The 13,781-nt window shown below is 36.9% G+C and overlaps 1 protein-coding gene across 1 annotated transcript in view; it reads left to right on the forward strand.

The window, feature by feature from the left end:
• MSH3 (mutS homolog 3) overlaps positions 1-13,781 on the forward strand; it is a 132,534-nt gene that overhangs the window by 36,886 nt on the left and 81,867 nt on the right. Inside the window, exons 10-12 of the mRNA XM_054578546.1 lie at positions 2,339-2,453; positions 8,868-8,952; positions 12,224-12,333. Of these exons, the coding sequence (XP_054434521.1) occupies positions 2,339-2,453; positions 8,868-8,952; positions 12,224-12,333 (310 nt within the window). The remainder of the gene's footprint in view (positions 1-2,338; positions 2,454-8,867; positions 8,953-12,223; positions 12,334-13,781) is intronic.

The following is a 13,781-nucleotide window of genomic DNA, read 5'->3' on the forward strand; positions in this document are numbered from 1 at the left end:
GGGCACGTGCCCCCTCCTTAGTGGGAGTAGTCCTTAGCAGTCTTTGTAGCAGTTTACAGAGCCATTGGTGCTCAAGTTTCCCCTCCCTGCCAGTGACAGCTCAGCTGCAAAGAAAGAAGACTCAGGAGGCGGGTGCAGGGTCTCCCTGGCTCAGAAGCCCCATGTCCTACAGGAACCCAGTTCCCTTGCTGGAATTTCTGCAAAAGACTTGACAGTTTCAGAGTCTGTGTACTCTCAGGGAAGGCCAAATTCCTGGAATCAGGTATTTGTAATTTCTCCTAGTTCAGGTGCAGTTTACTGATTTCAGGTCGTTTTTACCATATGCAGTGCTACTTCATAACACACTGACATTTCATCTTTATCATGTTTCCTGGGAAACAGAGCTACAAAGTTAAAAGAAGATGAAATTCTCAGAAGAGGAGAAAGGGTTTTAACTCTTTATTTACACCTTATTTTTACACAAGGCTAGAGTTGAAATTGATGTTATTTTGTATTACTGATTTGTAGAGGATATTTTATAATTTTTTCATTTCTAAAAGTAATAAATGCCTATTACAAAAGTCAAGACATAGTTGTATACAAAGAAAAAATTAAAAGTCCCCCTTTCAAATCCTTCTGAATCTTTTTATGTGCAAGTTCACATAATGTTTATCTACACATAAATGTGTGTGCTTATATATATAAACATACATTATTGTGTATATTTCTTTAATATAACTTGAATTTATTGTTTCAACTAATTTTTGTTGAATGCCAATTATGTGAGGCACTGTGCATGCAATAAGGAATAAAATAGACAAAAATTCCTGCCCTTTTGGAGTTTACATTCTAATGGGGAGAGAGGTATTGTACAATAAAATAAGTGTGTTTGAAGCTGATAATGTGCTATGAAGAAAGTGAGGCAAGGAAGAGGATAAACCTCTATTTTTTTAATTTTTAAATTAAGTTGACATTCAATATTATATTAGTGTTGGGTGTGTTGCATGGTGGTTAGACATTTATATAACGTACTAAGTCATACCTCCAATAGGTCTTGTATCTACCTGACACCATATATAGTTATTACAATTTTATTGACTATATTCTTTTTTTAAAAAATATTTTATTTATTTATTTTTGGGGAAAGGAAGGAGAAAGAGGGAGAGAAACATCAATGTGTGGTTGCCTCTCACCTGCCCCCTACTGGGACCTAGCCTACAATCCAGGCATGTGCCCTGACTGGGAATTGATCTATGACCCTTTGTTTCGCAGAACGGTGCTCAATCCACTGAGCCTCACCAGCCAGGTTGACTATATTCTTTAAGCCTTGCTTTACGTCCCCAGGACTATTTTAACTGCCAATTTGTACTTCTTAGTCCTTGAGGGTGAACTTTTAAACAGGGTGGTGGAGGAAGGCTTCACTGAGAAAATGGCCCCAGAACAAAGATGCAAACAAAGATCTCAGAAATTAAGCGGGGAGGCCATAGGGACATGTGAAGGAATAGGGTTGCAGGCAGAGACAGCAGCAAGTACTACATACCTTAAGTGCTTAGTATGTCTAAGGAATAGCAAGGAGCCTGGATGCTGAAACAGAGTAACTGAGGGGGAGAATGTTAAGACGGGAGTCAGGGTTAAAGAGGAGATGGAAGGCAAGTCTGGTACGACCTCATAGACTTAAGGACTTGTGCTTTTTCTCTCAGTGAGTTGGAAAATGTTGGAGCACTTTTAAGCAGGGTTGTCAAATTGTGTGATGTACATTTTACAAAGGATTCCTTTGGCTCTTCTGTTAAGGACACCCTATAGCGCACAGGGATGAAGCTGAGGGACCTGATGGAAAGCTGTTGCAATATCCCTGCAGAGACATAAGAATGATGTTATCTTTCTTTTCCCTCACTCAGCAATATATTATGGATAGTTTCCATATCAGTACAGATAGCGAAAAGTCATTAGTAGGTGAACAATCATCTGGACCTAACATGATTTCTTTAACTGTTATTCTGTTGACATTCAGTTAGGTTGTCTCTGGTTTCTTAGTATTACAAAGGATTTTTCAACTCACTTCCTTGTTTATACATCTTTGACATGCATTTTGGAGTATTAGTAGGTCAAAGGAGATGAGCCTTTTACATTTGGAAGAAGTTGCTCTATTGCTTTACAAAAAGGCTTATCACCATCAGACAATGTCCTTTGCCCCATCCCCAGGGTATTCATAATGATCTACATTTTTCCAGGGGGCAGTTTTAGGAGATATTGTCCAAACTGTTATTTTAATAGCCATCAACTATATTTTATTTAACTTAACATTTGTTTTTAAAATGGTAAATAATAATTTAATGAAGATATGTATACTGTTTTTTAGGTTCTCAAAGTTTTTCTGGCATCATTAACTTGGCAAAGCCTGTGATTTGCTCTTTGGCTGCCATAATAAAATACCTCAAAGAATTTAACTTGGAAAAGGTGCTTTCCAAACCCAAGTAAGTGATTCCTCAAAGATAAAAAATGGGGTGGGCTTATTTATATTAACATCTCTTGGATTTGGTAAGTACTATACTCAGAGACGTTTACTTGCTATTGATAGAATACTCCTTTTGAGGGTAAGTATTGTATGAACTATGTGGTATTGTTGCTGAAGAATATTAAAAATATTAATTGATATAAAAATGATAGAATCCTTAAGAATTCCATCACTTTGTATTTATGAGAGCTATTTAGTGTTGTATAGTTTTGACTACAAAATGGAGCTCTTTATTCTAAAGCACAGTTAATTGGCAAGTGGTAATAAGAAGTAGAATTAAGAAGTGCTATTAAAACGCATTCATAAAATTTCACTGCCTTTCTTATTCTTGGTTTCAGTTCTTATTTGATAGGCCATAAAGTTGGAGGCAAAATGGACAGCTTCTAACATAGACAGCTTTTTAAAAGAGTGATTAACCTTGTAGAGTTCAGAGAATTAAAAGCTGGCAAGTGACATTCTAGGAAAATAACTAGTTTAAAAACCAGTGGAATAATAGGGAGATAATTTTCTTGCCTTGCTTTATTCCACCTTCACCAGCCCCTTGTCTTCCACTCTGTAAAGAATTAGCCTCCATCCTACTGATCCTGGATAAGTAAACTACTTCCTGCTCTGCAGAGGTGGGCGGATGGATGGGAGTTCTGAGTAAAATGGCTGAACATGAACAGAGGGACAAAGAGGTGGTTTGAGGCTATTAGAAAGAGTGGAAGAAAGGCAGGTCCTTTGGAAATCTTTTTATAAAATGTCTTTTTTTAAATGTATGTTCTAGTATGTGGATATTTAGGATAGAACATAATATCATTTCTCTGAAAGTAGTTTTGTCCTGTTTAAAAGCAGCCTAAATGCCCAGCAACAAGAGAGTGGGTTCATTGTATTATATTCATGTTGTATAGCAATGAAAATGAATGAACTAGAGTTACACGTATCAGTATTTTAAAAAATTTCATTAGCATTATATTGATCCAAAAATCAAATTGCTGAGGGACACACAACACAGATCACTACATGAATTTAGGAGCATGTGAAACAGCCGTGTATATTACTTAAGAATGCACACATGTATTGAGAAGGTATAAAGACACACATGGGAATGAGCAACAACAGATTCAGAAGGTGGGGATGGAGGAGAAACCAGAAAGGGGGGTGGGGCAGATGACACAGAGGAAGTTCTGCCTGATGTTTGTTTTTTAACCTGGATACTATATTAATCTATATAAGTTTTAGTATGGCTGAAATGTTTCATTAAAAAAGGAAGCAGCCTGGCATTATATCTCACGGATTCTACTTTGAGATCCAATAATAGAAATAATTGTAGAGATTCCTCTGTATGGTTGATTGTGTTGGATCCCCATAAAGAAAGGATGGCAAGCTATCTACCATTTAACCTGTTCATGTGAGGGAGCCTCTAACTAAGTGAGGTCCAACTAGTGCCTAATAGCTTGCCATTACCAGATGGGTACAGAAAATATCAGGGGGGACACTTTGTAAACTATATGATTATCTAAGCACTATGCTGTACACCAGAAACTAATACAAAATAATATTGAATGTGAATTGTAATTTAAAAAATTTAAAAAACTAAATAAAAGCAAAAAAGATTTGATTTTGAAAAAAAGAAAAAGTTGTTTCTCTCCGTACATCACCCAGGAATGAAATACTAATATTGAAATAGGAAAACGAACTTTTTCTAAAATCAGGCTCTCATGTGTTTTGAACTAAATGAATTTGGATCTGAGAGCATTATTGTGTCCTCGTATGTGATTCAAAGTAAAAATAATACTAAACACTAAAACATAAAATGTTTATTTGTACTGAAATTAAAATAGCTAGTTTTAAAATTGCCTGATGTGATGAATTGAGTGCAGCTGAACTTATATTTGGTGGAATTGTTGGGGAATGATCAGGGAACTGGATGTGCAGGTGACTTAGTATGTGTCTAATCTGCCAGTTGGGTAACCTCTACCTCTCATTTCCACAGAGCCAGACAAAAAAGATATAAAGAGGTCAAAATTTTAGGCCCTCACATTGTGTATCACCCAGAGTATGCCCAGCACCTAGTAGGCAATCAGTAAATACAGGATTAATGGGGGAAAAAAAAGGAATTCATCCTGTGAGCATGGATTTGATTAGAAATTGCAAAAATGTCCGTGGGAGCCAAGATTAATGAATAAAGATTGTGATCAGACTGGTACTATTTACTTATTTATTCATTTATTTATTTTTGCTTAAAATAAATAAATGGCTGAAATGTGAGGGATGATGTTTTATGGGAGGCACGTGATGTGACTCTGAATTCCCAAAGTGCGATCCCCCAGTTCTCACATCTTGGAAAAAGAATGTAGCCTCTCAAAGTGATTACTTTGGAAACCATGGATGTTCTCTACTTTTGTATTGAAATTTCGGTTGTATTGCTTTAAAAGTTCAGCAACGTAAAGTATGATTATATTTACTTCAGGAGCTTCGTGATAGGGGGAAAAATTAGCTGTGGTGTTTTGCAAGTGATTTCACAAAAGTTGCTGCACATTTCATTAAAATCTTGATATACATTTATTTAAAGGTCTTTGTGCTTTTTTCCTCTTACAAAAGTTTCTGGAGGAAAATATATCATTTCAGGAATTGTTTTTAAGGATGGATTAACTGAGGTTTTATTAGATAGGGCAAATTTTGCTTTGAATCCTTTCACTTAATAAATCAGAGCTGAGTGAATGTGTGCCAAGTCCCATGTATCCTCCTAGTGAATCGCTGAACCTGGCAGTTTTTGGGGACCCAGTAAACATCTTTCTTTTTATTTTTCTCTGTAATATGCTTATTGGAAACATTTAGGAATGCAAAGATATTCATCAAATTTAATTATAACTCAAGTAAAACAATTACAATAAAACTGGAATTTTATATTATAATACAATTTATAATAATTAAAATTTACAATACTTTTATAAAATTAAATTGATGATAATTAAATTAACCATCAAAAGATGAGGCAAATGGTAAATGTATAACCTCTGAAAACTGTGCATTGAGAACTATTTTCCACTATTGATTTCATATGTAACATGATAGATTTATTTTGTCTTTGTTTTCATTTTTAAATAGAGTCTTTGAAATGGGTTGATCTTTCAGAAGCAGTCTGTAGCTTTACTGTCTTTGTCTAATTCAGAAATATGGTTTTTCCTTTTTTTTTAAAAGTAGTTTAGGAATGATATAGTGTCTTAAATTTCTCTGGCAAGTTAGTAGCAAGTTTATTTCCTCCCATTTTAAAACTTGAATAAACAAAAACGTCTTTTGTACTTTCGTTGTCTTAAATACTAATGAAATATTTTCCCATGTCACAATATTTCTATCCAGGTTCACACGGCATGAATTCCAGCCGGGCAGTGTTTATGAGGTTCATTTCAAAGCACATGAATTTGGCTTCTTCCAAAAGGATAAATAATTCAGAATTGTTTGAGTATTTCAGATCAGTGATCATATACCATTGAATACCTAAAGATGCTGGCAGATTCAACTCTTAGTTCAAAATGTATACAATTTCGAATGGACATAGGACTGACAGAAGGAAATCTTTTTTTGTATTTGGATGGAAGAGTCCCAACTCCAGAACATATTATCAACCAAACATTTGGGAAACCCAACAACAAAGTTGGTTCTTAAAATTGCTTGGTAATTATTGTTCCATAGGGATCAGTCTAATTTAATATTGTCCAATGGTTGATCTTTTATTAAAATCAATTCAGATGTCAGTTTAAAGAAACTCTTTGCTTCTCCCAGCGTCTACTTCGAGGTTTAGATGATTTATTCATTAATGACAAAAACCAAATATAAAACAAACAAAAAAATTATATGCACATCTCATTAACATCACTAAGTGGGAAAAGAACCTCTACAGGCAGACCTCAGAGATATTGCGGGCTCAGTTCCAGAACACTGCGACAGAGAGAGTATCGTCATAAAGAGAGCTGTAATCATTTTGCTAATACAGGGGTCTTGTTATCACTTTATAATACTGTATATGAAGATCTGTGAAGCTCAGTCAAAGGAGCTAATTTAAGCCAATTTGGTTGTTCACATTTACTGGCTTCTTTTTGATATTGTAAGTATTGGAAACCCCAGTAATTACCTGTAGGTGAGGACTTAAGTCTCCTTCCTAACCCTCTCTCTACCAGGTTGTATGTTAGTCCAAACAAAATTCTGCAACACATACTCCTTTTAGCAAGCAGGCACAAAAGCAGTCATTCAAACTCTTCCATAAGCATCTTGGAATTCTAATTCCGGGTTTTCTTGGTCTTCTGACAGTGCCTTGCTTCAGGGATTTACTCGAGGCGTAGGAGGAGCCGGATTCCACTTTTAGTGGGTGTTAGGTGACGAAACCCTCAGATAACTGGTAGAATGGGATACTTTCGAATCCTATCCTTAAGACACCACTCTTCAGGGTGTGGACTGTTGGGTTTACAAGTTCTTTGAGGGTGAAGGCACCTGAGCAGTATTTCTGGACAGGCCACACATCTTAGATGATACATTTTATTTTACACCTCTGATGTTTAGGGGAGATAAAGGCAGTTTGCCAAGATGTTCTTAGGAAAGGCTGCTGGATTATGGGTTCTTGATTAGTCTTTCTCTCATGCCAGCTAAGCATCCCTCTAGTGTCTCTGTCTCATTAAGGTACTCAACTGTTAATTATGTAGGTTGAACCCAACTTTCATAAACGTGGGAGTAAATGACTTATATCTGAACACATGGGCACTGGTTAGATACCTACTCTGAGCCTAGACTATTGGTTCTTCCAGCTTGGATTTTTGACCATGGGGCTCGTGAACACCTGTCAACTTCATAACCAATCATTGCCTAATTGTTTCTTCCTGAAAATAATGTTTTACATTTTAGTACTGACCTTGGGTATTCACAGACATTTCCAAACAAAGGAAAATAAGCCCATGCTGGGTTCCCTATAGAAAGAGGACAGACATTTGTTGAGCATGTACTTTCTGTTAGGCTCCGCAGATGCAGCAAAATATATGACATTAGTCACCCTTACCTCCATGGAGCTAAGGTCTATTAATGAGAGCAGCCAGAGAACATAAATTGCTGTAATGCAAGGCAAATTAAGTTAATTGCTGTAAGAAGGAAAGAAAGGGCTGCATACACTTGGTATCCTCAGTGTTGGAGTCTCTTCCCTCTGAAAATCATTAACAAGTTATCATCCTTTGGAAGCTAGGTCAGATCTGTCGCAGGTAAATTACACTGCCGGAGGGCAGCATTCAGTTACTAGGCAACACTGCTAATGTGTAGTAAGTTATTTCTTTTTCAGGGCTCTGGAGCTTCAGTCGGAGAGTCACCTAGAAGTGGATGCATCTTGCAATGACCGCTGACTTTGATTTTAGGCTCTAGATTCCTGAATGAGGGCTTGTTTCCACAACTGACTTGGGAAACTGGGTTTTACTTAAATCTTATTAGAGCCATGCTAAGTACAGTTAGGTTCATAATGGAAACACTCATGCTTTCCCTCCAAAGAGTTTGGTGACCTTGCTGTTATGTGTTATTTCTTGCCTTTAAGCCATCAAGTTTGTAAGTGCTATTGATAGAAAAGTCAAAGGACTGACTGACTTATAAAGGAAATTGAATTCCTATATCAGTAATGCATTGATTAATAATACTTTTAACATGACAGACTAATAAAGACAAACATGGCATTGTGCATACATTTATTAATCATATTGCAACTCAGTGTCCAGTCTATTTGAAATTTATTGAACTTTCAGTCTACTTTGAGATAGTTATGGGGACTTAAGGAGGGTGTGAATTCTTTGAGCCTAAGGAAATAATTTCTGCTTTTTCAGTTTTATATTCTACTAAAACATTAGCCTCATTAATATGCATTGTTAATTATAGAGTAAATAATATTTGTTGCACATACCAGAATGTTGATTAAAATCTATTAAAAAGTATATCAAGATGATCTCATGGTAAAAACTAAGAAGGGCATTTTTAAGTATCTTGACATATTTTTTTCTAACCAATTGCATAGTTGTTTCCTGAAGATACCACACCACTACATGCTCTGCCAATGATAAAGGACTGTATTTGGTGCTATTTCTGGAAATATATATAGAAAAATTGTTGGTAACACTTTCCTTCCTTCCTTGTTCTTGTGTTTGGTTTGAGAGCAACTGTCCTTATTTTGCCATCAATCTGTTTAACGATACCATCATCATTGAAAGACAATATCCCAATGAATATTTTTTTTTGCTCCTTCTGGTTTGATTCTCCATCAAAGAGCTAACTTTTGTCACAATGTTACTGGAATATTTCTAATGCCTAAGTTAGTTTTTAAAAGTTCTTTATGCTCCTACATCATGACTCATATTTTATTCTTTTACAGGAATTTTAAACAGTTGTCAGGTGAAATGGAATTTATGACAATCAATGGAACAACGTTAAGGAATCTTGAAATCCTACAGAATCAGGTGAGGTAAACATAAGGGCTAGTTGATTCAAAATGGTTTTGAAAACAAACTTTGAAATAAGGTAGCAGTTTCTTCTTAGGAGTGCAGGTGAAAACATCAATATTATCTTCAACTGACTGCTTTGCCTGTTATCTGTTTATTAGTTGATAATTGTAGCACCGGCTTTTTGGAGATTCACAGTATAAGAAGTGCTTCTTTGGGGTTCCTTTGGGAGCTATAGAGCTCTCCTTTTTAATGATTGAAGTAATGTGCTCCTCCAGATAATTTCTGTGTCAAAAATTTCTTTGGAAGAGTATCATCTTTGAAAATTAATATGAAGTGGATTTTTTTGTCTGCTTGATTATATTTTTCTACATTTTTCTTAAAATGTTTGCAGTTTTATTTCATTATGCAGCATATAAAACAAGTTACTGTGATATTCAATTAAACTGTAAGATGCATATTATTTCCCTTTACAAAGTTCCATCATTGTTTATTTGCCCTTTATTGATGAATTAGGAAGATAATGGAGTCATTGAAATTATTGCTTTCATTTATTAAATTGTCACTTGGTAATGTGGGATATTATATTATAAAATTAATGTTATCATAACAAAGTCATAGAAATAAAAAGCAATTTCAAGTCCTTTGAGTAAGTAGTGGAGAAAATGAACCATCTGAGTCAAATGGTTTAAAGCTCTTCAGAAATATTTATTACTGTTGTGAATTATATTAAACACTGAAATTATTCCCTGACTCCTGGATCTGTGTATTACTTATTAGTTTCTTCTCCTCTTCCAAATTATCCTGGTACACTAGAGTCCACCATACTTGTATTCAATAACATTTTTACCTTATTCTATTATCCAGAAGTGAGAATCTTTCCCACAAGCCTTTCTCATCAACTCCAGATACATCTCCACGATAGGAAACAGTAGTAGGAATAAAAGGACATTTCTTGAATGAAGAAGCGCTCACAGCCAGAGCCTGCAGACCCAGCCCTGGCATTCCAAGCTTTCCTTATTCTGCCGCATCCTCCCTGTTCAAATCCTGCTACTGTGTGCAGTCAGTTCTGAAATCACATTCCTAAGGCAAAAATCATCTGTAATCAAAATGGCCTTTAAAAATCCTTTCTTTATCAAGACTTGGACCCTTGTAGAAATAGAAGCTGAGAATGAACATCCGAGTGTCTTCACACTTCAGCTTTGGCCTCCCTTACAGATAAGCAGTGAAAAGGGTAATTAGGTGTCAAGAAGGGCAGAGGTATAGCAGGACTTGTGTCTCCCTCATTTCTCTTTATCCCTATCTCTCTATCTCATCTCTCCTTCCCTAACCCTCTCTCCCCCTCTCTCTCTCCCTCCCTTCCTCCCTCCCTCCTTTCTCTTCCTTCTCTCTCCCCCCTCCACCCCTCCCCTGAGCCTGCTTCTCCAGTGATGACAGATAATTGGAACATGATTCCCCTCCACTGTCCTCTTCCTGGGAAACTTCACTGCAGGCAGGCCCGTGGGCCCTTGTCTCAGAAAGGGCAGGGCTGTTGCTGACCTGGACCCTTGTCGATCTGATCAGCTCTGCCTGTCCAGCTCCGTCCTTGGAGCCTCTCTGACTGTAGCTGCTGTGTGTGCTCCGCTTTAAACTCCTAAGGCCCGGGGAGCTTATGTCATACCTTATGTAGTTTATTTCTGCCAAGTGGCATTGTGTCCTAATTATGCGTCTTTTCTCCCGAACTCGGATATAAGTGCCCTCAGGGAGGGAACATGTCTTAATATACCTTTGCCAATCATACAGCTGAATATATGAGGACGTATTCTGTATCTGCTTGATGATTTGAAGGAAAAGGAAAAAGTTTTTAAAAAACCACTCAGGTGAAAACTGCAATTTTATGTTCCAAACAAGATTTAATCTATTCTTAGACTTTTTGTAATACAATGAAATCTTGGTTAAAATAAACCATTATCTCTAGTTAGTTGTAATTTTTTTTATGACAACTTTCAAATAGCAAAGTATAGATAGATAAACTTTTACTAAGGATTTAATAAACTTTTACTAAGAATTTAATAAAATAGACTAAAATAAAACCCTTCCAGGGTAAATTCCCCAAGGGCAATGCAAGTTTCCGTCTGTCTCCGATACCTTCTACTTGTTCAGTGTTGTCATGAGAACTTCATTCTTTACAACAGTGATTCTGAGGCAGTGGGAGATACTGAATTGCCAAAGGAAATTAAATTATCTTCACTATATTTCCCAATGCAGAAAAACATATATTTTTAAGATGCTAAGGACAAATATATATAGTTCAAAAGAGATTTCTGAATAATTTATACTTAGTTAACCAAAAATGACACAGAGTAGTTCTTTTCTGTGCAAAATATCAATACTTTCTATATATTTTGTGTACGTGTAGATAGGCGAGGTCTGTCCAGAAAGTATCCAGCCACATACTATAAAAAACAGACATTTACTGAAGAATATGCAGGATATAAGAAACATTGTACATAGGACAGTGACGCCTCTGTCCCCTTCAAAGTACGCACCTTGGGGCCTCACACAGTTCTAATTGCCATCAGCTGCCCCATCATATTTTCCTGAACCTCATTGATGTTCTGAAATCTCTTCCATTTCAAAGGTGATTTTAGTTTTGGGAAACGACAGAAGTTTAAGGGTACCAGATCTGGGCTGTAGGGGGGCTGAATCACCTGGGCAATTTGATGTTTCATCAAAAAAATCTGCATTAAACGTGATGCACAAGCAGGTGCATTTTGGTGATGAAGCTGCCAGTCACCAGTTGCCCATAGCTGCAGCCTTCTGAATCTTCTGAATAGTTTCTGTGGAAGAATGTTCAAGTAAAATTTGGGCAGATTCATTGCTCTAGTCACTCAGTTAGTTTGAATGCCACAGCCATATAGTACCTATGCTCACTCAATGGTGTCCACCGCCCCCACTGACTAGTACAGTGAAGATGTCATTTTTCATGCATGCGCATTCCAATCCACTCTCCTTGGCTGCCAGGTTACATTGATGTAGAGCAAACTGTTCTCATTCTGTTAACGATGGTTAGATTTTTTTCTAGATAGATTTCGTGTGTGTGTGTGTGTGTGTGTATTATCTTATATATTACACACATACTCCTTTATCAGACATTACATGAACACCATGAGCCGTACTTTATGCTAGGTGTATATAAATAATATTGAAAATTATGATACATGGAATAATTAGGGCACATGATCAACTAGCAATTTTGGTACAAATACAATTGTCTAGTTAATAAAACTTGTTTTCTGGTCTTTCTTAGACTGATATGAAAACCAAAGGAAGTTTATTTTGGGTTTTAGACCATACTAAAACTGCATTTGGGAGACGGAAGTTAAAGAAGTGGGTGACTCAGCCACTCCTTAAATTAAGGTAAAGGGAATTGTGTGTGTGTGTGTGTGTGTGTGTGTGTGTGTGTGTGTTTCATATGAAATTATATGAAGTTGTGAAATTAAAGGCATATTGGCCTCCTTGAAACCAAGGTTTTTATGACTTAAAAGAACATAATTTTAAGTTGGGGAACATTTTATTTTGTATGTAGTAGTAGGTTGTCTGATACTGTAAGGATTTTCCCTTTATCCTCAGAATGGGCCAACTTGCAGATTGGAAGACTTGGGGTATGTTGGGGAAAGTGAGTTATGCAGCTAGTTTGGGTCATCGGTAGTATACAGTGGTAGGGGACTGGAGAGATGGGGTACCGCCTTTTGTAGAGGGCTTTGAAGGCGAGGCTGAGGAGTTGGTAGCAGAGGAAGTTAATTCAGTGATTCTGAGCACAGGAGTGACAGGATCAGAGCTGGGCTTGTGCTTAGGTGGGGACAGTGATGGTGGTAGAGGCAAGTTACCACGTTTATGGAGAGGTTCTGAGGACCTGAGTGAAATCAGTATCAGTAGGAATCTGAAAGAGAGATCAGGTGTAAGACCTTTAGGACAGTAGAATGAGTAAACTAGGAGCACCTTTATTACATACCAAGCACTATGCTAGGGGTTTTCGTGCATTTCTCTTTCAAACTGCACAATAGCCTGACTGTTTGCCACATTTTATGTTGTACTTAGTAAATAGCCATCTTCAAAAAAGGATAGCAGGTATTGTTATTAATATTAGTAATAAGCTTTAAGAAACTGTTTTGATGATGATGATTACCAGATCACATCAGCTTTCAGTGGGCCATTTCGATTTTTCTTCTTGACCATAAAGACCTTCAAACAGAGAAAGCTGACTAAGTAAAGAGGAAATTCTGAAAATGGAAATACCTACTTCGGTTCAGTATTCAAATGAAATAAGGATACCTCATGGAGCAAGAGCAGACGAGATGCCTTTCTGCAGACAGTCTGTGGACAGCAGCCTGTGAGTGTTGTATTCTGGAGGATGGAAGGACATTCACCTAAGCACCCACAGCAATTCCTAGTATTTTATTTACTTGGTTAAAATATTCATCAGAAACAGATGCAGAAGCAGACGTTTTCATGTAAATAAAATTTTTTGTTTCTATTGTTAAATTTGTTTTCTATAACCAAGATTAATTTGAGATAAATTCAGTAGGCCATGTTGTAAGCTCTTGAGAGACTAAATCATGCCGGGGTGTCCAACCTGCGGCCCGCAGGCCGCATGTGGCCCATGATGCTGTGAATGCAGCCCAACACAAAATTGTAGCTTTATTTAAAACATGAGATTTTTTTGTGATTGAGTGTCACAGTGTATTTAATGTGTGGCCCAAGACAACTCCTCTTCTTTTGGCTGAGACTCCAAAAGGTTGGACAGCCCTGGTAGCCCTTGGGATCCTACCTTCCCAGAAAGGCCGAGAGAATATATGCCATGCACT

The sequence above is a fragment of the Pteronotus mesoamericanus genome, unplaced genomic scaffold (assembly GCF_021234165.1).
Source record: "Pteronotus mesoamericanus isolate MK-2021 breed Mesoamerican mustached bat unplaced genomic scaffold, CSHL_Meso_final contig_50, whole genome shotgun sequence".
Classification (NCBI taxonomy): Eukaryota; Metazoa; Chordata; class Mammalia; order Chiroptera; family Mormoopidae; genus Pteronotus; species Pteronotus mesoamericanus.